This window comes from Arvicanthis niloticus, chromosome 18 (genome assembly GCF_011762505.2).
Source record: "Arvicanthis niloticus isolate mArvNil1 chromosome 18, mArvNil1.pat.X, whole genome shotgun sequence".
Lineage (NCBI taxonomy): Eukaryota > Metazoa > Chordata > Mammalia > Rodentia > Muridae > Arvicanthis > Arvicanthis niloticus.
In genome coordinates this window covers 37111123-37137036 of record NC_047675.1, presented here as the reverse complement: position 1 = coordinate 37137036, position 25914 = coordinate 37111123, and the positions used below count along the sequence as shown (strand labels likewise).

General features: G+C 43.4%; 1 protein-coding gene across 1 annotated transcript in view; it reads right to left on the bottom strand.

The window, feature by feature from the left end:
* Pdpr (pyruvate dehydrogenase phosphatase regulatory subunit) overlaps positions 1 to 25616 on the bottom strand; it is a 41916-nt gene extending 16300 nt beyond the window's left edge. The window contains exons 1-9 of the mRNA XM_034523025.2: positions 25418 to 25616; positions 14805 to 15081; positions 13060 to 13193; positions 5702 to 5783; positions 5422 to 5585; positions 3257 to 3378; positions 2861 to 2978; positions 1186 to 1335; positions 3 to 195 (exon numbers count right to left, since the gene is read on the bottom strand). Of these exons, the coding sequence (XP_034378916.1) occupies positions 3 to 195; positions 1186 to 1335; positions 2861 to 2978; positions 3257 to 3378; positions 5422 to 5585; positions 5702 to 5783; positions 13060 to 13193; positions 14805 to 15028 (1187 nt within the window). The 5' untranslated portion in view covers positions 15029 to 15081; positions 25418 to 25616. The remainder of the gene's footprint in view (positions 1 to 2; positions 196 to 1185; positions 1336 to 2860; positions 2979 to 3256; positions 3379 to 5421; positions 5586 to 5701; positions 5784 to 13059; positions 13194 to 14804; positions 15082 to 25417) is intronic.
* Positions 25617 to 25914: the final 298 nt, after the last annotated feature.

The following is a 25914-nucleotide window of genomic DNA, read 5'->3' as shown; positions in this document are numbered from 1 at the left end:
ACTTTCCAGCTCCTCCACCCAACGACAGGCCAGCAGAGTTCATCCCTGCCAGGACAAAGTAGCCCTGTACTACAGGAGACTCGCCCATGATGCACTTCATGTCTGGTGTGAAGGTCTCAGGGCAATTCACCAACTTCAAAATCTCCAGAGTCTCCAATCCTGGCATCCTACGCAGGAGGGAACTCAACAGGGGCTCTGAGCAATCAAAACAAACCCAAACAGAGTCCTCACCTTCAGGGAATTAAACTTTTTCAAGTACTTATACTTTTTACTCCTCCTTCCAAAAAACTCTTTAGAGGAGATTTTTCTAAGAGTCATTTGATTATTAGAAAGATGAAAATTTGTAGAATTACAGAATACGCCTGGCATTCAGAGTAAGAAAAATCATACTTTACAAAGGCAAGGAGCCACACAACAAAAGGAACAGAGAAGGCAACAAGCAGTAATCTTACAGGGGTCAAGGTGTGTGGGAAAGGTCTTAAACACCACCTGACGTCTCCATGAAGGATAGTGCTTCCTATACTGAGACGAATATAACACAGGTTTGCACTTTGTTCTATGCTATCTCTGGCCACATCCCATGGGACAGCAGTAACAGATGGAAACAGGATTAACTGGTTGATGGGCACAGGGTTTAGTTTCCCATAAGCAGCGGTTTGTTCTTTTAAAATTCCACCAAGGATAGAAGAAAAATTAGGAGATCTTTTCATACCCTTTCAAATTATAACCATGTAACTATAATAATTATTCAAAAAAGACAAAATTATTTAAAGTCTTAATAAAGACTATATTAGCAAAACAATCTACTTTCACAATTCTCCTGCCTCAGCCTCCTACACGATGGGATTACAAGCAGGACTACATCACAGCATGCCCGGCTTTGTAGAAACCTCTTCAATTTCATTAAGTCTTACTAAAACAAAGTCCTCCTTCTAGTCTAAAGTTTCAGCAGTGATTTAAATAAATACACGATAAGTCAAGTTCATTAAGCAAGCCTGTAGACCCTGCCTCCATGACTGACCAGTGACCACATCCTTAGTTCAGCTCTGGACTACTCTTCATGATTACTGTTGCACTTCCTGGAGCTGTCTTAAAGATACATAAAAAGCTATTCATGAAAATACCTTGAAAATGTAACATCTCAGAGAAGCAGAAGACATTGTTGTTATAATTTACTTCACATACCAAAGTGATCCCAATCTTCACGAAGGTTCTGAATTTCCAACTGGTTCTTGCCTTCAGTGAAAATAGGTTTGGGGTTCTTCTCAAAGCCTCCAGACAAGATGCCACCCTGCCAGTTCCTAATGTAAATTCTTCCATCAGCATCCACAATGGCTGAAGAGAGAAACAGCAAAGAAGTGGGACAAAGGAGAAAAATAAGGGGTTAGAGACCAGGAAGATTTCTAGATAAAGAAAATGGCTTGACCAACAGCACAGCATCAATAAATACAGGCCTCCATTAGTCTTAAATACCACTGAAGCGCAGGCAGCGGTGGTGCACGCCTTTAATCCCAGCATTTCAGAGGAGGAGGCAGGTGGATCTCTGAGAGAGTTCCAGGACAGCTAAGACTACATAGAGAAACTCTATCTCAAACAAACAAACAAACAAACAAACAAAAAACACTGGAAGTCAGGGGGAAGGCTCTTCCCACTCAAGATTTTCTCTGATTATCCCAAACATTAAAAGGAAGCTAAAAGCTTTGCCAATACCTCACGGTCAAACTATATTAACACCACTGTTAATAGCCTAGCCAAAGTTTAACAGGAAAGGGAGGTGTAGAGTTCATTCCCTGAAATGATATCAAAACCCTTCCAAGCTCAGTAAGCCTGCCTCTGCCTCCAAGCCCATGAAAGTGAGTTCTAGGCTAGCCAGGACTACACAATGAGACTGTCTTTAAAAATAGCCAGGCAGCAGTGGTGCACAACTTTAATCCTAACACTCAGGAGGCAGAGGTAGGTGAACCTCTGAGTTCAAAACCAGTGTGGTCTACAGAGTGAGTTTTCAAGGATAGGCAGGGTTATTGTCTGCCTCGAAACATGAAAGGGGGGGAGGGGGAGAGGGAACAAGGGGGGGGGAGGAAGGAAAGGAGTAACATAACCCCATCTTTTCTTCCTCCCATGGTTTGTGACCATCAAACCATTAAGTATATGGACTGTCTGTTCACCTTTTTTTTTTTTTTTTTTTTTTTTTGGTTTTTCGAGACAGTGTTTCTCTGTGTAGTCCTGGCTGTCCTGAAACTCACTCTGTAGACCAGGCTGGCCTCGAACTCAGAAATCCAGCTGCTTCTGCCTCCCAAGTGCTGGGATTAAAGGGTGTGCCACCACCGCCCGGCGTCTGTTCACTTCTACAACTGATACCATTTAAGTTAAAAGCACAAAAGTTATATTCCAAATTCTCAATGAACTACATTAGGAATTAAAATCAGCTTAAAAAAAAAAAATCAAACAAAGAAAGCAGGGTAGTGGTGGCACATGCCTTAAATCCCAGCATTCAGGAGGCAAAGGCTGGGTCTGAGGGCACTCTGAGTTTGAAGCCATCCTGGTCTACAAAGCAAGTCCAGGACAGCTAAGACTATTTCAGAAAAACCCTGTCTCGAAAAAACAAACAAACAAAAACCAAAAAGCAAAAAACGTTCTTAATGGCATCTTCATTTTGGCTATCTTTTCCTAAAAAAGTCATCAAAGAAAAGTTAAAATTAGATTTACCTCCCTGTAACATGCTCCAGAAAAGAAAAAAGTCCTCTAGACATAATGTCTCCATAATGAAGTTTTCCTTTCAAAGGACAAAATACTAGCTAGTGAAGAGATAAAATTATTTTTAAAAAGAAGAATGAAAGAAAGAAAAAATACAAGTCCTCACTTGGTGAGTTGCTCTGCAGAGGGGTGTCCCAGGGACGGGTCAGAAGGTAGAAGTGTTCACAGGCATGTAGCGGGATACTAACCGGCTCCTCGTTGGACAGTCCCAGCTCATATGCCCACTACAATGGACAGTTTGTGGGTGAGAAGAGGAACAGAAACACAGTCAGCAGCCTTCTGACTAGCACGGTACTACTTTACCCAGCGTGGAAATAGACTACCAGTAGCTGTATCTGAGGACTAAATATAGGTTTTTGGTTTAAATACAATTCTAGATTATCTAGTCCAAATAAGCAGTATAGTATCTGGTGTCTCAGTAAAATGATAATCTTACATATCTACAGTAAAAAGTACAAATTTAAATAAAGTCATAAACCCAGTAGTTCTGTTGCCAACATACCTGACCAGCACAGTTCACAAAATACTGGCATTCAATCTGTCCTTTATCTGTCTCCACACCAGTAACTTGACCTTTTTTGATCAGTACATGAAGAACACTTGTCCGGTCATAAATCTGAACACCTATTTCAAAAAAAAAAAAAAAAAAAAAAAGAAGGCGGCAAATTATCAGCTAGGCAGTGATGGTGCAGGCCTTTGATCCCAACAGATCAAAAGCCTGTTTGGCAGGCAGAAGCAGGCGTTATCTCTGTGAGTTCTAGGCCAGCCTGATCTACAGAGCAAGTTCCAGAATAGCCAGAGCTACACAAAGAAACTGTCTCAGAAAACCAAAAAGAAAAAGAAGGCAAATTATTTCAAATTATTTGTTGTTAAAAAATTAATGTCTCTGGGGGGCTAGAGAGATGGGTAAGCCATTAAGAGCACTGACTGTTCTTCCAGAGTCCCTGAGTTCAATTCCCAGCAACCACATGCCAGCTCACAACCATCTGTAATGGAATCTGATGATACTCTTCTGGTGTGTAGGCGTACATACAGATACGGCACTCATATACATTAAATAAACAAATAAATTTTTTAAAAAGTTAAGTTCTCTGAAGCAGGCTCTCTACTCCAGAAAGGTACTGGAGAAAGTGGGTCAATACTTTAACCTAAAAACAGAACCTCAGCATAGTATGGTGACATACAATGGTAATTTCAGCACTTTGGAGTCTAAGGTTTGGCTACATGGCAAGTTTCAGGCCAGCCTGACCTACATAGTGAAACCCTACTTCAAACAAACAAACAAAAGAAAACAAAGACAATACAGCTCAGTAATAGAACATCTGCCTGGCATGCCCAAAGCACTGGGTCCAATTCTCAGCACTATAATAAATCATAAAGTATATGTAACACTCTGAACATTAAGTCTTTCTCTGATTTACTCTGACCATATTTAAGCTATAGATTAAACTCCCAAATCATTCTCTAGCCTTGGCACTTCTCAAGTCCAAGAGCGGGGACTCTCATAAGTCTGAGAGTATGTATTAATCAGCACAAGTAGTTCCTTAGAACAAATGGATACTATTTAAAAACACAGTATATTAGGGTCTAGGTAAAATATTAAGGCCTAGGTAACTGTTACCTGGCTAGCCTGCCATTATAAGGAAACCTTCTCATATGTTTCTGCTGTTACTAGGAAACTTTCTCACGCCCAAGTTGATTACATATTCTGTTATGTTCTGTACCCTTGGAAACCAGTCAAGATAGAAAGAAGTTAGTAGAACTGCACTGTATAGTTACCCACAATAAGCTTGGACCCAAACCAGCCGCCCAGTGGCACTTCCTGCACCTCTGTATATAAGCTTGTACAGTATTTGCTTTTATAAGCTACCCCTGGGATGGACCCTAACATAAGAGAGACACCTGCACCAATATAAGAAACTATTTGGAATAAGACTTTCACTTTGAGTAGGGGTCGAGTAAAGTTTAAGTTCCCAAGATCTCCCTGGGAAATGACATCCTAACTTGGCAAATGAGACGTATGTGGGCAACTGACACCATGGTTGGTGAGTTAAGACATGAATGTTGGACAAGTTTCCTCCTGGTAGACAAGTTAGAACATGAATATTAGACAAGGCAAGTCCCCTGCCTCAGTTGAATACCCCAACCAATGGGAGCAGGATAAGTGTTCCTTACAACAAAGATATGTCCCTAAGAAAATCTCCTATCCTGAAGTCCTGACTGGTGGAATAACTTGGCACAGTGTTTGTAGATTTTAGGCTTAAAAACCTATAGAATCTTAATTCAGGATCACGGTTCAGTTCCCAAATCTAGACCATGAACCTGACTGATCAGTCCTGGGGTGTATGCTCAATAAACTATCCCTGTCTGATTGAGATCGGTGTTCGTGTGGTTTGTGAAATGACTCCTGGACCCTAACACAATGCAGTGGTCAAAACTGGAAAACTGAGTATCTCATAGCTTTCTTTTCCCATACCTAAGCTGGTCTTAGTACCTACTGTGATACACGCGCTTAGATGCTTAGATAACTCCTTCTTTCTAAACTCATGCAAAATAATAATAAGAAGAAGAAGAAGAAGAAGAGGAAGAGGAAGAGGAAGAGGAAGAGGAAGAGGAAGCAGCAGCAGCAGCAGCAGCAAATATATAAACAAACAAAAACCTACTCACCATTCTGGGAGGCAGCACTTGCCAGGGCAAGAGCCACATCAGCAGAGGACACTACTGCATCCTCAGGAACATGCATGGCCCCAACCAAATCATGCACATTGAGGAGAGGGTGAAGTTCAGCCACTTTCTTCGGGGAGATGATCTCAGAAGGGATACCTACAACACTGCCATAGAACACAAGTGGACAATGACATTTATGGGCTCTCTGGCAGAGGTCAAGTATGCAAAGTTGGGAGGGGTGTGTAGTCTTAGTCTAAGAGTATGTAGAGCTCTTACGTACTTCAGCCTTGAGCTGATACGCTTCAGAGAGATCAACCGGTCCTGAGTTTGGGCCAGAGACATTGAGCCTGTCCTTAAGTAACCTGTAAGAAAAGTCAATCAGATGAGCAGGCCAGTGGGATCCACTGGACTATTATAAATCATCTAGCAAAACTTAAACACATCAGAGACATAACTACTCACAGCTCTAGTTGAGGGTCAACTAGAATGCTAACATATATAAAAGCATTCAAAATGATAATGAAAGCTACTATGGCTTTTGCTAAGGCAAGAGCCCATCCCTGTCCTTACTCATGTTCCCTTTTAGTCTTGGTGGGAGTACATTCAGTAGTGAAAGCCATCCGTAACTTTGCTTACCAGAGACAGTCAGATTCCCACCTTCCCCAGTACAGCCAAACAACAAGCTGTTACCTAAACACAGGCAAGTGGGCCTTCTTAGAACATTCAGTCTTGAGTAAGCGGAAGAATGGCTGGAACATTCTCATGTCCTGCAGAAGCAGTAATGTCTGGACAGCTTAGTCATCTTCCCTATATCTTGGCTCCCTAGCCTTCCTACAGCTGGGAGGTTCCTGGAATTAAGTGATTTAATAAGTTTTGATTCCTCTTGAGTGGGAAGGTTTTTCTGAAACCAAGACACAATGCCATCTCTACTTCACCTTCTTTCATGTTGATTTTTTTTCCTTAAAAAAAAAAGTTTTTTATAGCCAGACCTGATAGTACATGCCTTTAGTCCCAGCACCTGATAGGCAAAGACAGATGAATCTCTGAGTTCAAGGCCAGTAGGGTCTACACAGCAAGTTCAAGTCTAGTCAAGGCTATATAGTGAGACCCTGTTGGGAGCCACAGTGAGCGTGTCAACATTCGCCATTACAAGATGGCGCGGGCATCCTGTCCTCCCACTAGAAATGTGCTTACCAGAATTCGTCTCTTGTTTTCATTGTTTCTTGTGAGAAGAGGGATAAATCTAAGACCCAAAGACTTTACAATAGTCTGTGGGCTAAAAGTTATGATTATGCTGGAGAAATTAAAATTATGTCTACTTCCCTCCATGAGTATAACTGTACCTGCTGATAAAATATGGTTCAAATTGTTTTAATTCCTTTATATTCAAAGTTGTTAAAAATGAGATGCCTTGGATTCCTCTAATATATGTAACAATTATTAGAGAATAAGGTTGGCTTTTATCCGATATTCTCATTGGCCAAAAAAAAAAATGATTGGTTATTAAATTAATCCAAAATAAAGTTCAACTTTAAGATTTATATAGCCTAACTTGCCTACTCCAGCTGCCATTTCAGTAAATGCTTATATAAAAGATGTTTTATACCTTCCCTTTACATTTCTGGTAAAGGTGAGAGATTTACAGTTAGTAAATTTATTCATAATTTTTAAGAGCCCATGAAGCGATATTTGTTAAAAATAATTGCTTCAGAAAATGGTTAATCGTTTTACATTTTATATATATAAATATTGTTGTTGCTTTAATACAAAAAATTAAGAGGTTAAATCTTTTAGTGTATATTATTCATTGTGTGATACTTCATTAGTGGATTTCTCTAAAGAAGTTTTCTACAAGCCATTGCTCCAATATAACGAGCTTTAAAAATTTCTTGGACTACTTGTTGCTCCAGAAAGGATTCAAAGGCAGTGTCTTTTCAATATTTGAGACAAGTTGGGGCTAGAGAGATGGCTCAGCCGTTAAAGGCTAGATTTACAATTTAAAATATAAAGGCTGAATTCCCAGCAACCACATGGTGGCTCACAACCATTTGTGGTGGGGATCTAACGCCATCTTCTGACTTTTAATCTTGATTTGCTCTTAGTGATTTTTAAAAGTTGTTTAGAGATATTAATTGGCTAAAACCTCATCTTAAGCTTACCACAGGAGGATTTAAACCTCTGTTTGATATTTTCAAAGGGATGCAAGTCCTAAATTAAATCATATGTGTATTTTTTTGAGTTTATCCTGCTTCAACGCAATTAAATTATGTGTTGTAGCCACTGTTTAGAATGTTAAAAAAGGGTGTATCTGCCTTTGTCTTGTTGAATGGTATATTTCATGAAACACAAAATGTTTCAGCTACATGATCTAATATCTCTAGCCATTTGGATAACATTAAAATTAATAAGGTGTTTAAGAATGCGTCTGCACAACCGGTGTCGGTGTGTGTGGATCCTCCATTTTTCTTTATGTTATCCAACTTTCAGAATAATCCTGATATCTTGGATTGTAAGAATGTTACATGCCTTTTGGCACAATGCTGGAATGGATCACTAGACCTAGCTTTGGTTGTGCACGTGCCTACCTTTGTGCCCATCCCAGTAGAAGCTGATCCTGAAACTCTCCCTACTACATCATTATTGAGACATAAAAGAGACTTTGGCATTACTGCAGCCATTGTCACTGCTATTGCCATCTCTGCAACTGTGACAGCCGACACAGGCATGGTTAATCAAGTTACAGCAGCTACTGTTGTTAATCAAATTTCAGAAAAGACCTCTAAGGCTTTGACCATTTTACAGAAAGTGAATGCGTATCAGGCATCCTGTTGATCAATCAGAGTTGATTTGCTCCAAGCCCATGTGGAGCAGCTCACAGATGTGGTTCAAATGAGCTGCGTGTCAGCAACCCCACATCCAGGTATTACACCTCTGAGATTTGTGAATGATACATTTATTCAAAGCCATAATCTTTCTGCTTATTTAAAAGGGAAGTGGACTAGGAAGTTGGACCAGGTGCAGCAGCAATTGCAGATCCGGATTTTGAGCCTTGATGGAGCGCGGATGGGATGGACCCTGTTACCCTTGGCGATCTTACTTCTTGGCCTACCTCTGCTTTTTCCTTCTTTCTTTCTTTCTTTCTTTCTTAAAGGGTGGGGATAGGCCTGTTTGGTGCAGCCCTATGTTGTGGATTGGTGTTCATGATGGTTGGTCTGTAAGCTCAGAGCCCAGCAAAAACATGACAAGGCCGCTATCGCCCAAGCACTCGCAGCCTTGGAGCAAGGATCTCCCCCTGAAATTTGGCTATCTAGGCTAAGAAAGTAGCCGATGACTGAGACCCTCAGTCGATGCACCCCAAGGGTTCAGCCCATTGCACTGGGTCAATGAGAGGTCTAAGTCCAGCCAGCCCTTGCCTGAATAACTGTGGTACCTGAATATTTAGAGGTGTTTGCGAGTGGGTACTCGACAGGGAATGTTCCACGAGTGTGGATAGATTTCCCAAAAGTATGCCTGATTGCACAAAGGTTTGATGCCAAGAAACCTCCCCTGGTGGCGCCCCAGGGTGGAGGCTCCCTTTCCCCGTCAAAAGGCATCGAGATGGGTATGGGAAGTAAACCCATTACAATATCTCATTTTGCACAGAGGATCAGGCCTCTGCTTTCCCTCACTGAGTTGGTGCTGCCCTTGATAGGCAATAGGCTGTTCCATCTTAAATATATAGATAGGGGGAGATGTTGGGAGCCGCAGTGAGCATGTCAACATTCACCATTACAAGATGGTGCGGGCATCCTGTCCTCCCACTAGTAAACAACTGACTGCGCAGGTGCAAAAGGCAGAAAGCGCGCCAAAGTCACTGCCCATCCCGGGGCGTAATATGGGGTGATGAGTGAACAGCCAATCAGAAGTGAACACGTCACTCTAGGGTGTATTTAAGCTGTGCCTCTTCCTGTCTTTTCGTCTTTCCGCTTCTGCTTATACAAGAAGTAAAGCCTCGTTGTAGTAACCACCCAAACACTGCCTCTCGTGTCTCTCTTCCACAGGCGACGGGGATACGGGAGGTGTGCGGAACAAGACCCTATCTCAAAACAAAACAAAACAAAACAAAACAAAACAAAACAAAAAAACAACAACAACAACAACAAAAAAAAAAAAACCCACACAAAAGTCTCATTAATGTATATAGCTGAGTGGATATATAAATGCCACAGCATGTGTGTGGTAGTTGGAGGACAACCTTCTCAGAAGTCAGTTCTCTCCTTCTACTATGGGTTCAGCAAGAAGTTTTAGCTACCAAGCCATTTCACCAGCTTTCTCTTGTGGGGATACTGTTTTTATGATCCATGGGACGACTGTCTCTGTAATACACAAATGTTGATTTCTGAACCAGCAGAGATCTGATTTCAGGCAAAATTTTGGTACTGTTAAGCATCTCCTGCCCTGGTATTTTGTAAACATTATTCTCCATCACCTTCTGATTGGTTAAAATAAAAGTTTATGGCCTATAGAATAAAGCAGAATAGTAAGGTGGGACTTCTGGACAGAGAGAGGAACTCTGGGGGAGAGAGAAGCACGGGAGATTCAGCTACCAAGAAGTAGATGGATGGAACTGAGGAGCAGCAACCAGCCATGTAGCAAAACTTAGGAGAGTATAAACTGAATAATTGAGTTACGAGCCAGTGAAAAACAATGCCTAGCTATAAGGCCTAGGCATTCATAAATGAATATCAGCCTCATTGTCATTCAGAACTAAGGAAGGCATAGAAAAGGCTCACATGGCTACATTCTCATATTCTCTCTTTCTCTCTCTGAAAAAGCAAAAAAAAAATGCTCGTGACCATTCAACTATCTCTCCAGCTCCCTGTTCTGTTTTTAAAACAAAGTTGTTCTGGAATTCACGGCAATACTCATCCCTGCTTCAGCCTCCCAAATAATGAGATTATAAGTATGAGCTACAGCTTCTATCAGTATTTTAACCTACTGATTTTTTTTTTTTTTTTGATTGTCAACCTGACAGGATTTAGAACTTCCTAGAAAACAAACGTCTAGAGATATCTGTGATATCTGTGAGGTCATTTCCAGGGAGGCTTAATTAAAGGTCAAGACCAATTCTGATGTAGAAGCACATCCCATGGGCTGGGGTTCCACATAAAATAAAAGAGGACAAGTACGACAGCAACACTCATCTCTTTCCTAACTGTGGACACAAGGTAAGGTGACAAGTCACCTCGTGCTGCTGCCACCATGCCTTCCTCACTCTTGTGTACCCACTATCTGTGCCCTCACACCATATGATAAAACAGACCCCTGAGTGGCTTGTCAGGCAGTCTGTCACCAGCAACAAGTAATACACCCTCCTTCTCCAACACCAAAATGCCTGCTTCTCTTTATCTTAATGTATTTATTCTCCAGTTACTATCATATATTACTCATTTGCTGAATCCAAAGATAAACAGAAAAAAAACAGAAGTGTCCACATCTCCTCAGGAAACAAAACTGCTAATTCAGGGTCAGGTCTATCAAATGTATCTATCTTTAGGTTAAGAGGGAACAGTTGACATATCCTAGTCAAGAATGGGCATGATGCGATGCACCTACAGTCTCAGAGAGACAAGACGCTAGGGTGAGGGGGTCACTGGAGCCTGAGCTCAAGTCCAGCTCAAACATAGAAATAAAAAAACATACCATGGTCACAACTTCCCTAGTCTAATTCTTTTACCTTACTTTAGTATAATAGTTACCCACTTAAAATACTGTTGGTCTCTTCCCATCCTTCCAAGACTTTATATCTGAGTATATAAATGTTAAAATGATTCAAAAGTGACGCTGGAAAGATGGCTCAGCAGTTAAAAGCTCTTGATATTCTCTTCAAGGACCTATGATCAGTTCCAGAAACCTACATGTTGCCTTACATCCACCTGTAACTCCAATTCTAAGAGATCCAACAACCTCTTTTGGCCTCCACAGGCACCAGGAACATACATAGTACATATACATACGTATACACTTACAGCAGGCAAAATACTCATATAATAACATGGCAGTCTGAACGAGAATGGTCTTCACAGACTCATATATCTGAATGCTGGATTTGGTTCCCAGTTGGAACTACTTAGGAAAGATTAGGAAGCATGGCCTTGTTGGAGAAGGTCTCACTGAGGTTATTGGGCTTTGAGGGTGTTTTGTTGTTTTTTGTTTTTGTTTTTGTTTTTGTTTTTGTTTTTGTTTTTGTTTTTCGAGACAGGGTTTCTCTGTGTAGCCCTGGCTGTCCTGGAACTCACTCTGTAAACCAGGCTGGCCTCCAACTCAGAAATCCGCCTGCCTCTGCCTCCCAAGTGCTGGGATTAAAGGCGTGCACCACCACTGCCCGGCTTGAGGTTTTAAAAAAGTCCACACCACACCAAGTCTCACACTCTCTCTTCCTCCATTTTGCAGATCAGATGCAATTTCCCAGCTACTGTTCTAGTACCATACATGCCTGCATGCATGCATGCCTGCCTGCCTGCCTGCCTCCTGCCATGTTTCCTCTCAACTACACACTTTATTTTATAAATTACCTTGGTCATGGTCATGACTCACAGAAATACAACAATTACCTGGACATACACATAAAATAAAAATTAATCTTGAATATATATATGTGTGTGTGTGTGTGTGTGTGTGTATATACACATTCATATATATATATATATATGAATGAATTTGAGGGGCAGGGGTCTCATTATGTAGTTCTGGCTGTCCTGGAACTCACTCAGTAGACCAGCCTGGCCTTGAACTCACGAAGATCCACCTGCCTCTGCCTCCCAGGTGCTGGAACTAAAGGAATGCACCACTACACCCAGCTACATATAATTTTTTTAAAGGATTTATTTATGCATTTTATGTGAGTACACTGTCGCTCTCTTCAGACACACCAGAAGAGAGCATCAGATCCTATTACAGATGGTTGTGAGCCACCATGTGGTTGCTGAGAGCTGAACTCAGGACCTCTGGAAGAGCAATCAGTACTGAGTTGAACTATGATTTAACTGCTAAGCACCTCAACATACGCTTTCTCCTTCTCTTTAAGAGCTAAGTGCTTCCACTTACTATACTTAAATGAGTGAAATATACTAACGACTTTCATATCATGACAATAATAATAGGATTTGCAGACCCTGGGTTCAGTACACTCCCTACTCCCCCCTCCCCCAAAAATTATAGAATCTAAAAATGACCTGAGATTACTGATTGCAATCTCTTCATTCTGTAGGTAAAGAAGGTGAAAACAAGCTACATATGACCTGCCGAAAGGAATACTCTGGCTTGAGGCAAATTCTCCAACACAAGTTTGTTTGTTTGTTTGTTTGTTTAGATTTATTTATGTATATGTGTACATAATAGCTGTCTTCAGACACCAAAAGAGGACATCAGATCCCATTACAGATGGTTGTGAGCCACCATGCACCATATGGTTGATGGGAATTAAACTCAGGACCTCTGGAAGAACAGCCAGTGCTTTTAACCGCTGAGCCATCTCTCCAGCCCCCTCCAACACAAGTCTTAATCATCAGATCAGACAGAGTACAGAACCAGAGATGGTAACTACTGAGTAAAGGTTTAGAGACAGGAAGACCAATAAACAACAGATTACCTGCTTACCTGTTTGGATCCCAGTTTCTTGTTCTAACTGATGGTAGAGTTTGTTTGAATAGTCAGCCATCTTTTGTTCAATGCTTGAATGCCTAGCAGTGCTTAGGATGCCAGCACAGAACCTTGTTGAGCCAGCAGCCAGCCTGCAGCACAGAAACAAAATACTGTTAGAAAGACTCACTTGTATCTGTGGATCTAAGTTCAGGTTCCAGAACTAGAGAAGTCTCAGCAGATTAACAGCAGTGGTTGTTCTTACAAAAGAGCCAGGTTTAATTCCCAGCAACCACACACTATCTCACTATTGTGGCTCACAATCATCTATAACCTCAGCTAGGCAAGGAACCACATGCCTTTAATCTCAGCACTCTGGAGGCAAAGGCAAGTAGACCTCTGAGTTCCAGGCCAGCCAGAACAACACAGTGACATTCTGTCTCAGCAGTTAGGACCCTGGTTTAATTCCTAACACCTACACAGTTGCTCAGAGCCATCTGCAACTCTAGTTGCAGTAGGTTATCCAACACACCCTCTTCTGGCCTCCACAAGAACCAGGCATGTATATACTATATATATATAAACACATAAAAATAAACAAAAAAACAAAGGCCTGGGGAGGTGGCTCAATAGTCAAGTGAACTTGCTGTTCTTCTAAGAGAACTGAGTTTAGTTCCCAGCACCCACTCATAGCTTACAACTACCCGTTAACTCCTGCTTATTTGATTCCTCTAGCACCTGCCCTCATGTATATGTATACACACACACACACACACACACACACACACACACACACACACACGAACGATTAAAATAAAAAATCCCGGGCTGGAAAGATGGCTCAGCGGTTAAGAGCACTGACTGTTCTTCCAGAGGTTGAGTTCAATTCCCAGCAACCACATGGTGGATCACAACCATCTGCAATGGGATCTGATGCCCTCTTCTGGTGTGTCTGAAGACAGCTACAGTGTGTTCATATATATAAAATTAAAAAAAAAAAAAATCCTTACCCATCCCCCCAAAAGTAGATGAGAGAATCATACATATACACCCCACACACATATAATAGTATTTTTAAATTTTAATAATTTATGTGCATTGGTATTTTGCCAGCATGCATGTCTGTCTGTGTGAGGGTGTCATATCTTGGAGTTACAGACAGTTGTGAGCTGCCATGTTAATTTTTAAAAACTTATTTTTATGTGTATGGGTGTTTTTTTCTACATATATCTACATATATCTGCATACCACATGTGTGCTTCATGACCAGAGACCAGAAGAGGGTATCGGATTTGCTGGATCTGAAGTTACAGATGGCTATAACCTACCATATGGGTGCTGGGAACCAAACCTGGGTCCTCTATAAAAGTAGCCAGTGCTCTTAACTGCTGGGCTGTCTCTTAAGTCTTGTAAATCTAAAACTATACTGAGTCAAACCAACATTAGTAAAAGACGATGGGCAGGCTGTAAGCACTGTTGTTCAGCTCATGACCATGGGACACAGCTGTGCTGTGAAGAGGATGACGACAGAGAGGAAGAGGAGCTGGGCCGTGAATTCCTGTCCCTTTAAGACACTGTTGAAATTTGCTACCTCTCTACACTGCAGAAAACATGAGTGCTAGAACACAGCTAACCACAGGGCAGACTTCATCCTGGGTCTTCTCACACCAATGAGCAACATCAGATTAGCTATGGGGATGACATTATGAAAAAGACTTGGAGCGACGAAGCCAAACCCCAAGGCAAGTCAATTTGATCCTTACCTGCCCTGCTCCAAAAGGACAATATCTTGCCATCCCATTTTGGAGAGGTGATAAGCCACAGATGTACCCATGATTCCACCTCCACAGATGACCACCTGGGCCTGGGCAGGCAGAGCAATAGAATGTGCCTCGGTAGTTGATGAGCTGCTTCTTGCTGATGACCAGGTCTGCCATCCTGGGCTAGTTCTTTGTCTTTGGACAATAGACAGCAACCGGTAAAGCATCACCACCTGGAAGATGTATTTTCACTCAGCTGAGAAGATCCAAAGAATATGAACTAGAAAGGAAAAAAAAATCATTCCATGTAAGTCAGTTCTCAGGACTAATGAGAAAAAGATTTAACAAAGAACAACAGCCTTCATTTGACATATATTTGAAGACCTATGGTTCAAATTCTGCTAGAAAGAAAGAAAGAAAGAAAGAAAGAAAGAAAGAAAGAAAGAAAGAAAGAGAAAGAAAGAAAGCAAGCCAGCCAAGCATGGTGGCACATGTCTTTAATCCCAGCACTCTGAAAGTAGAAGTGGGCGGATCTCTGTGAGTTCAAGGCCAGAGATTTCCAGGACAGCTAGGACTACAATGAAACACTGTCTCAAAAATAACACACCCACACACACAAAGGTAAACAAAAAACAAGCACAAAAAAAATCTAAACAGGGCCTAGCAGCACAAGCCTATAGACCTAGCGCTTGAGAAGTGGAGACAGGAGAATGCCCAGAAGTTAAAGTCATCCTCAGCTACACTGGAATTTCCAGGCCAGCTTGGGGTGGAGATCTTGTCTAAAGATACTGACAGAAAGACACAGACAGAAGAAAGAATAAGAAACAGTGAGATGGCTTAGTAGGTGAAGGACTCTGCCACACAGAGCCTTATAACCTAAGTTCAACACCTGTAATCCATTAAAAAGAAAGGAAGGAAGGAAGGAAGGAAGGAAGGAAGGAAGGAAGGAAGCAAGCCCAGTGAAAGGTCAGGAAGGTGAGGCATGGGAATAACACTGAAAGATAGAAAGAAAGCAGCTATATGAATGTTTAGACAGAGAGGGCACGGGCCCTCCGCCGTCTCTCTCTATCTGCCAGTTCGAATCCCGCTCCGTCTCATTCGTCTCTGCCCGAGTCTCGGGGAAAAAAAAAAAAAAGTTTGGCCGGGTGGTGGTGGCGGCGGCGGCGGCGCACACCTTTAATCCCAGCACTTGGGAAGCAGAGGCAGGCAGATTTCTGAGTTCCAGGCCAGCCTGGTCTACAGAGTGAGTTCCAGGACAGCCAGGGCTACACAGAGAAACCCTGTCTCGAGAAAAAAAAAAAAAGAATGTTTAGACAGAAGGAATAAGTATATGTAAAGCCCCTGAAGTAAGGCAAACCAATTTGACGAACCCCACCCCTTCAAAAAAAAAGGAAGGCAGTGGCTATAGTATAGTGATGGAAAATGATTAAGATAAACCTGAGAAAAACAGGCAGGAATCAATTCTATAGTACCTGAATGCCATAATAAACAAACAAAATCACTACAGCAAGGTAATCAAGTGATCTTGTATGTTTTTCAAAGGTCATTCTGGCTCCACAGTGGAGAGTGGATGGTAAATGAAAGAAAGATGAGAAAGGAAGATACTCCAGCAGTTCAAGCATACACAATGACTTAGACTGAACATGGCAGGTAACTCAGAAAAATAAACATATTGTTCTGGAAGCAGAAATGACAGAATTAAGCCAGCCATGATGGTGGCACATGTGACCCCAGCACTCCAGAGGCTATGGCAGGAAGATGTCAAGGTCAAGGCAAACCTTAGCAACAAAGAGAGACTTGTCTCAAAACAAAGAGTATGCTCCACTTTTGATGTGAATAGTGCAGCAGAAGAGGCAGGGCAATGCTGGTACAGGAACTGAAGGAAGAACCCAGCCACAAGAAACTCTCAGTATCTGATCTGGTGTAGCCCAGTAAACAAGTCACTACTGGCTGAAAACAAAAAAGGTAGGGTTTTGACAAAATCTAACAGGAATACTGTTAAATCTCAAGAAACTAAAGGCTGACCTACTGGCAGATTATGCCAGCATTAAAAAGCTTAAGACACAGGGTGGCAGGTATGTGGCAATCAGAGAAGCACACTGCCAATAAAGCTGCCACCACCTCAACTACCAGCATCTGGTCTTAGACTCCCCATTTGGACTCCTCTAAGACCAAAGACACATACACACTATCAGAGAGGATTCTCAGAACTGCAATCTTTTTTTAAAACGACTTAGATTTATAAGTGTGTGTGTGTGTGTGTTTTGTCTGCATGTATATCTGTGTACCGTATGTTTGCATGATCCCTGAGGAGATCAGAACAGGGTGTGAGATCCACTAGGACTGGAGTTATAAATGGTTGTGAGCCACCATGTGAGTGCTGGAAATCAAACCAAGGCCTTCTATAAGAACAGCTCATACTCTTAACCACTGACCATCTCTCTAGTGCTCAGAACTACAATCCTGGCAAATGGATTGTAGAAAGAAATCTCATGCAAGTGGGGACCAATTATCATTTCTGCTTCCTATGAGGCTCTATCTTAAGGTTCTTAGTCTGATATAGGGACACACAACTATGGCCCAGCACTTGGGAGGCTAAAGCAGGATTCTGAATTGCATAACAGCCTGGGTTCTGTATAACCATGTCTCAAAACAGTCCAAGACAAAAAAGAACAACAAAGATACAAACTTCTCTGTAGAAGTACATGATCAGTTTCCTGAAGAATCATCTTCATATAACTTTAAATATCTATAACCCAACCTCACCTCAAATTCTCCACTAGGCCCTCTAGTTAAATACACACCCCTTTATTAACGTTCTCTCCACCTCCAGTCCCAATGGAAACACAACTCTTACTAGAGAATTATCTGAGCCCTGTTCTACTGACTGGACATCTTACTTCACTATCAACCATTGCCACCTGGCCATGCTTGGAAAAGACCCTTGGACTCCTTGGTTTTACATCAACTTGACACAAGCCAGAGTCATTTGGGAAGGGGGACTCTCAACTGAGAAAGAGCCCCATCAGATTAATCTGTGGTAACTCTAAATTTATTGGGATTCTGACACAGGACAAACAGCTGTGGCCCCTCCCCGCATCCCTCAGTCCCTATGTGGCATACCCCGCCCTCTATCTTAACTTTCCAGCCCAGGAGCTGGAATTCTTCTCCTTCACCAGAGGCTCTTTCCTATATAATATAGACATTGTGGTCTCTTCCCTCTTCTCTTCTTCCCACCCCCCTCTGCATTCTCATAAACTCTCAGATATTCTCTATCTCTCTCTGCAAACCCACACTCTTTCTTTTCCCCCTTCTTTCTGTCTCCCTTCCAATGGTGACTTTCCTAGCCTTGATCCTTGGGACCAGGGAACCCATCTGAGAGCTGCTTCCCAATAAGCCTGCCTTTATCCACTCTAATCGACTTAAATTGGCTAATTTTGCTGCCAGAAAAATAACTTGTCAATATTTTCTTGATTAATTATTGACATGGGAAGGCCCAGCTATAGACACTGCCACTACTGGGCAGGTGGTCCTAGGTGTTTAAAGAAAACAGGCTGAACAGCCAGGCATGGTGGTCCACAACTTTAATCCCAGCACTAAGGAGGCAGAGGCAGGTGTGTCTCTGTGAGCTCAAGGCCAGCCTGGTCTACATAGCAAATTGGCAGACAGCCAAGACTATAGAGTAAGACTTGTCCCAACAAAGCAAAAGCAGGCTGAACAAGCTATGGGAGTAAACCAAGCAGCAGAACTCATCCGTGGCTTCCACATCAGTTCCTGCCTTTAACTGCCCTGACTTTCCTGGACAATGGACTTGAGATTTGTAAGATGAAATAAATCCTTTCCTCCCCAAGGGTTTGGTTATAGTGTTTTATCACAGCAACAGAAACCCAAAGACATCCCTGCTCCTCTGTGACTCAGGTTAGCTGCCGGTATCAGCCCTAAGCATCTCTACTCATGATTCTGAGCCCACATGCTCTTCTCTCTGCCTCCTCCCTACCTGCTTTCTTCCCTCACTAAGCAGCCTCTCCCAGTTCATTCCTGAAACCTTCAGTAGGCTGAGTGTAGTCTCTCCACAAGTGTTAGAACCCCTTAGCCTTCCTTCTCTGCACCCCAGCCCAATCCACTGGCCTCTTTTACACCCTGGAATCAATGATTCCCTTCCATTTGCCCCTTCTCCTCAAGCCCCTCCTAGGTAATCTAATAAAAGAAACAAAAGATCCCTATTATAATTTTTATTTCAAAAAATTTTAAACTGTACAAACTAGTCTTTGCAAAAAGTCAGAGAGTTCCCATTTCTTAGAATTTTATGTCTTCCACCATCCTGTTGGAAGAGGTTTTTATTTATGCACTGTGTATTCAAAGGCTGATTTCTGTACACAGAGATCTGGTTGCAGGCCAGCATTGTCAGGTTAGAACAAGTTAGTGAAGTGGACATTTCTGGTTTCTTCAGAAAGTCGGCTAATGATCAAATGATGCTAAATGCTAAAGTAGGCACAGGTAAAAGAATGTTTTGCTATAGCAGACACACGCGTGATGTATAAATATGACCGCACAGACAGTGGAATCATCAAACATTGGTTCGCTTTGCTCTGCCTCACTGTTCTTCACTGAGGACAAGCATGCATTGGCTTGCCTTACATTGCATTACTGAGCTTCATTGTGTTGACTTCATAGAAACTCACAAAAGAACTTTTAGTGAGGTTCCTGTGGCTTCTTGCCACTTCAGGACTCCAGCCAGTTGGTGAGTCTCGGGGTTTCTACTGGATTGAACTGCAGTTGCTGATTTGTAGTATCTGCCGAGTGGACTGGTCTCCAGCTACTGATTCATGTTTAGTGTTTGCTAGTGGACTAGACTGAGAACAACGAAGATTGGAATTGCCCTAAAGAACTATTTCTCAACAGGTCAATTTCCCCAGTATCCTAATAACCTTTCTTTCCCACTACCTCTGGTTGGTAGTAGGCTAGAGAAGAAGGAGGTTAAAAAATATATATATATATATGTACATATATATACATATATATGTATATGTACATATATATACATATATATGTGTATATATATATATATGTATATATATATATATACACACATACACACACACACACATCTTAAGAATCTGTCTAGCTATAGTGCCTAAAGATTTCAATAAATATAAAGAACTCTGGGTCATTATTCAGAGCAAGGGCAGGCATAGAAAACCATACTTTTACCCCATCCAAGCCCTGAGTTCCAGTTTCCTCAAGCCTTAATGACTAGACAATGGCTGAGATTTTCATCCTTGTTCTTTTTTTTCAAGATTTATTTATTTTATATATGTGAGTACACTGTTGCTGTCTTCATGCATACCAGAAAAGGGCATCAGATGCCATTATAGATGGTTATGAGCCACCATGTGGTTACCTGGAATTGAACTCAGGACCTCTAGAAGAGCTGTCACTGCTCTTAACCACTGAGCCATTTCTCCAATCTCGTTCCTTTGTGTTTGTTTGTTTTGTTTCATTTTTGGATATTTTCTCTATTTACATTTCAAATGTTATCTATCCCCTTTCCAGGTCTCCCCTCCAGAATTCCCTATCCCATCCCCCCTCCCCTGCCTCTCCACAGCCCACCCACCCACTCCTGCCTTCCCACCCTGGCATTCCCCTACATGGAACATCGTACACCCTCAGGCCCAAGGGCCGCTCCTCCCACTTATGTCCAACAAGGCCATCCTCTGCCATATATGCAGCTGGAGCCATGGGTCCCTCCATGGTGGCCCAGTCCCCAGGAGCTCCAGGGAGTCCAGCCTGTTGACACTGTTGCTCCCCCCTACTCCCCCGCATAGGGCTGCAAACCCCCTCAGCTCCTTCAGTTCCCTTCTCCAACTCCTCCATTGGGGACTCCGAACTCAGTCCAATGATTGGCTGCAACCATCCACCTCTGTATTTGTCAGGTTCTGGCAGTTTCTCAGGAGACAGCCAAAAAGCACTTTCTGGCATCCGCAACAGCATCCGGATTTGGCTACCGTATATGGGATGGATCTCCAGGTGGGACAGTCTCTGGATGGCCTTTTCTTCTGTCTCTGCTCCACACTTTATCTCCATATCGCCTCCTGTGAGTATCTGTTCCCCTTCTAAGAATCTGAAGTTACAGACTGTTGTTGATACCATGTGGGTACTGGGAATTTAACCTTAAGCACTTTGGAAGAGCAGTCAGTGCTCTTAACCATTGAGCCACCTCTCCAATCCCCAAATGAAGTTTTTAAACAAAAATGTATTCTTGAGGGTGGAAGTGGTGGCACACACCTTATTCTCAGCACTCAAGAGGCAGAGGCAAGCAGATCTCTGGCGCTCTTTTGTTTGAGGCCAGCCTGGTCTACATAATGAGTTCTAAGATAGTAATGGCTATGTAGAGAGATCTTATCTCAAAAAAAAAAATCTTGAGTAAGTAAATTTTGTTGAGAGAACAAACTATTGCCCAAACTTAAGACCTTGTGTTTCGCCAGGCAGTGGTGGAGCACGCCTTTAATCCTAGCACTTGGGAGGCAGAGGCAGGCGGATTTCTGAGTTCGAGGCCAGCCTGGTCTTCAGAGTGAGTTCCAGGACAGCCAGGACTACACAGAGAAACCCTGTCTCGAAAAAAGACAACCAAAAAAAAAAAAAAAAAAAAGACCTTGTGTTTCAGCACTATATTAAAATTTTTTGCTGGGCATGATGGCACCACATCTTTAACCCCAGCACAGTTAGGCCGGCCAAGTCTACACTGTCAGGATTATATAGTTGAGACCCTGTCTCAAACAAACAGACAAGACTTTCAAGAACCCATCTTTCATTTGACAGTAAATTATTAAACAGAAAACATCCCTTGTAACAAGAACAGGGCTTTAGCCCTACCACAGCACTGACACCTCTCACCAAAAACACCCAATATGCTGGGTTTAGAGGATATCTCTCACATACCACACCACTAAGACCATAGACCACTCCTTCCTACTTGAACACAGCTTCCTGGTTTCCTCTATAGTTCCTGGGTCACAGCTCTTTGCTGGAGCCTGTCTTCTGCCCTGAGCTTTCCCGATTTTAGTGTCACCTTGATGCATGGCCTGACCCAAGAATCCCGTACCCTGAGCTTCAGATCTCTTATCAGGTGGAGAATGGCCACACCTACTTGATCCCACAGGGAAAACCCAGCACATCTAAATGCAAACACCTCCTCACCCCCATCCTTCCACACTGTGTCTGTCCCCAAGGGCTCCTCAGACTAGAATCCAGAGTGTCACCTGGTTTCTCCCTTTCTCATCTCTCTTCTCCAGTCATTTCTCAGGACCTCCCTTGTCTAGTGTACATCCTAAATCTCACACACATCCATCTATTTCTCTCCAAATCCCCTGCCAACATATGTGGAAGCTTCTAGGCTTGTAGCTCCTACTTTCAATGCACACTTTTCTCCCACAGACCTCAGTCCATAGACAGGCGTGAGTGAACAATCTTGCACAATGAACATCTTATTTCACCGCCCTTCTGACAACTTTCCAGTGAGGGCTGATGCTTGCAAGAAGTCAAAGATCCTTAATACACAGTGCAGCCCTTCACAAGCTGGCTATCTCTGGCCTCACTGTTCTTGCCTCTCAAACTCTCACTACTGGTAACTCCTCAAACAAATCAGGCTTAACTTTCTCCTCCATGCCCAAGGCCTGTGTGCACTGTCTCTCTAACTGGCAAAGTTCCTGCCACTTGTCTACTGAGCAAAGACATCTCCTCAGAACACAGCCTATTCTACCACTATCTCAGTGCAGCCTTTGGGTAAGGAAGTCTTCTGTTTTCTCCCAGGATATTCTACTTCTCCCAGAACTTTTCCTACTCTCCAATTATCTGTAAGGCACTTGAGTGGAGTAGTAATACAGCAACCCAGTGGAAGAATCCAAGATCTACAACACATGTAGATATCAAGTCTCCTTATATCTTACTACCTGAACAACTTTGACCATGTTTTGGTGTCAGGTTCCTTATCTGTTAACATGGGTTAGAAATATCTTTCTCCCATGGTTGTGGAAAGCCTAAATCAAACAATACAATAAAAAGGGTAACTGATGTCAAAGCAGCATTCAGAAGCTAGGGGTGGGGTGGGGTGAAAGAGAGAGATGAAGGAAGAATGGAGATGGGAGAGAGAAAAAAAGAATATTGGGCTGGAGAGACAGCTCAGTGGTTAATAGCACTGACTGCTCTGCTAGAGGTCCTGAGTTCAATTCCCAGCAACCACATGGTGGCTCACAACCATCTGTAATGTGATCCGATGCACTCTTCTAGTGTGTCTGAAGACAGCTACAGTGTACTCATATAAATAAAAAATAAATAAATCTTTTAAAAAAGAGAGAGAAAAAGAATATCATTCCCTCAATAATAAGAACCCCTAGGCCAGTAGACAACTGTATCCTAGCAGTGAGAAGGCAGAGGCAGAGGAGCAGGAATTCAAGATCATCCTAAGCCGTGTGGCAAGTTCAGACTAAAGGAGGCCCTATCTCAACAAACATACATAGGGCTGTGGAAGATGGCTCAACAGGTAAAGCCATATGCATATACTTACATATAATAAATAATAAAAACCTTTGGGCTGGAGGAAGCCAGACAGGAGCAAGGGGAAGAAGGGGGAAAAAAAAAACCTACCACTTATAATTGATACTGCTACTGCTCTCTCACAGGCGTGTTCGTTCTCTCTTTCGTTCTCTCTCTCTCTCTCTCTCTCTCTCTCTCTCTCTCTCTCTCTCTAGGATGTCACTTTGTAGCTAACGGCCTAAAACCTGTTATGGAGACCAAGGTGGCTTAGACCTCAAAGAAATCCACATGTCTGTCCCCCCCATTGAGTTCTGGGATTGAAGGTATGGGCCTGCTTAAACTGCATTTCAAAGAAATCCAGGTGAACAAAGGGTAAAGGGCTGTAAAGCAGAACCAGAAGCTCTTTCCCTGGCTGGAAAAGGAGACCTGCAAAGGGAAAGAGACATAACAGAGAATTCCTCCCTGAGAACCCCTCCCATTCTCCAGTCCTTTGTCACTTTTTTCTCAATAAACTTATGCTCACTCTGCAAGAGAGAAAGAAAAGAACAAACAGGAGTTTCAGGAAAGAACAAAACATGTTTAATGCCCAGCCTGATAAGGCCAAGAAAAAGACTGTTGACTGTGTGATCATCGTGACCTTCAAGAGTGAAGAGACAAGGGCAGAAAAGACTTAAGTACACCAGGAAGGGAAGGCTAGAAAGATGTCTCAGTGGTTAAGAGCACATAATGGTCTTGCAGAGGGCCTGAGTTCGATTCCCAACTCCCACATGGAGTTCACAATCTTTAACTTCAGTTCCAGTGAATTCAATGCCCTCTTCTGACTTTTGTGGACATCAAGCACATGGTGCACAAACATACACATAGGCAAAACACTCATAAAATAAAATGAAAATTACACACACACACACACACACATATATATACATATATCCCTCACTTGAAGGTAGCTAAAAAAAAGAAAAATTTACACCAGGAAGAGAAGTTGTGAGAGTCTACTCCTGAAGGTCTGGCAGCAAAACCAAGCAAGTTTCAGAGGTAAAGCCAGCAAACTCGTTCAAAAGGAAAGGTCAGGAAGTTTTGTATTTACTTGAAATTCGTGAACATAACTGTGTATCTCTACTAGTAACTTCTAAACAACCTTAAAACCCAGACTGACTGCACTCAGATCTTACACCAACAAGGTGGCAGCTCAATCTTGGAGCAATGCTCACACCTGCAATTCCCACCACACTGGCTACTGAATCAGGAGTAATGCCCCAGGCTCCAGGTGAGCCTGGGCCACAGTCGAGACTGTTTTTAAAAGACAGTGACAGTTCTAACAACTCCCGAATTCTTCCTCTTGTTAACAGCATAAGCCACAGGTCACAAAGAACGAAGACTAAATAAATGTACACTGATGCATCCCCCACATATAACTCAGGGGAATCACCAGGACAAGTATAAAAGCAACAGAACACTCTGAACAGTCCTCTGAAACAAAAGCCTCTGAACAGTCTGAGCCTGCAGGTTCAGGATGCAGTATTAACAAATGCACCAATGCTCAAAAGTGTTTTTGAGAAAATTATACAAGTCCCTGCCGCCAAAAAGAGGACCCTTAAAGGACAGACCCTCGACCACATCGCCATCCCTACAAATCAAGATTGCATAAATGTTCGATGTGGGCTTGGAGATCGTGGACTCGAACCTCGGTATCATACACAACAGTCACCCCAAGTCACCCACTGGAAACCCCACCGCCCTAAGTCTCTGACAGGAGTTGGTAAAGCACAGCCGGAACGCAGGTTTCAAGGTGGCAAAGCATTCCACCTGCAGAGATGCCGGGCCACAGCTGGCCGTGACAGCAGCTGCGTGCCCGACCGAGCCGCAGTCCGCCCCGAGGCCCGGCCGCCCTGGGAGAGCCCGCGCGTAGGCCCGCACAGCTCCGCTGGCTGAATTCTGCCGCCCGACCGGTGGCACCGCCTCAGACACCGGGAGGAATAGCCGGGAGCCCGAGACCAAAGCTCAGACGACAGGGGAGTGCGGGGCGCAGGAGTTCACGGGACCAGAAGGCCGCCAGGACCGGCAGGTCCCAGCCGGCTTCCTACCTCACGGGCCCGCGACTTGCGGGCAGCGCGCTCAGCAACGCCCGGCGGAAGTGAAGGGCAGCACAACCGCTGAAGAGGGTCTGCGCCGGCCGGAAAGGGGACGGGGCATGGGGAGGGGGCGGGACGCAGAGCGCAAAGTTCCGGGAGCGCAGGGGCCCGCGACCTTCCGCGCTTTACGGCCCGCGGCAAGGGTAAGGCGGGCGCGCGCGCCAACGCGCCGTGACGTCACTGCGACGGGCCGGCCCGCACGTGGGCTTGTTTGGGTCTCGCCAGGCCCCGCCCCTCCCGCGACGCCTCCTTCTGTGCCTGGGTGGCGGCGTGCGTGCGGGATGCTGCCGCCCGCCTCGGTCCCCGCTCCCGGCCTCCCGCCGCCCTCCGTCGGTGCGTAGAGCCCGGGCATCGGAGCCGGACCAGAGCCTCGACCCAGTGTGAGCAGTTCGGGTGATCTGAGGCCTGAGCCCGGGTCCTGCGCGCTGGGTCCGCAGCCCAGAGCCAGG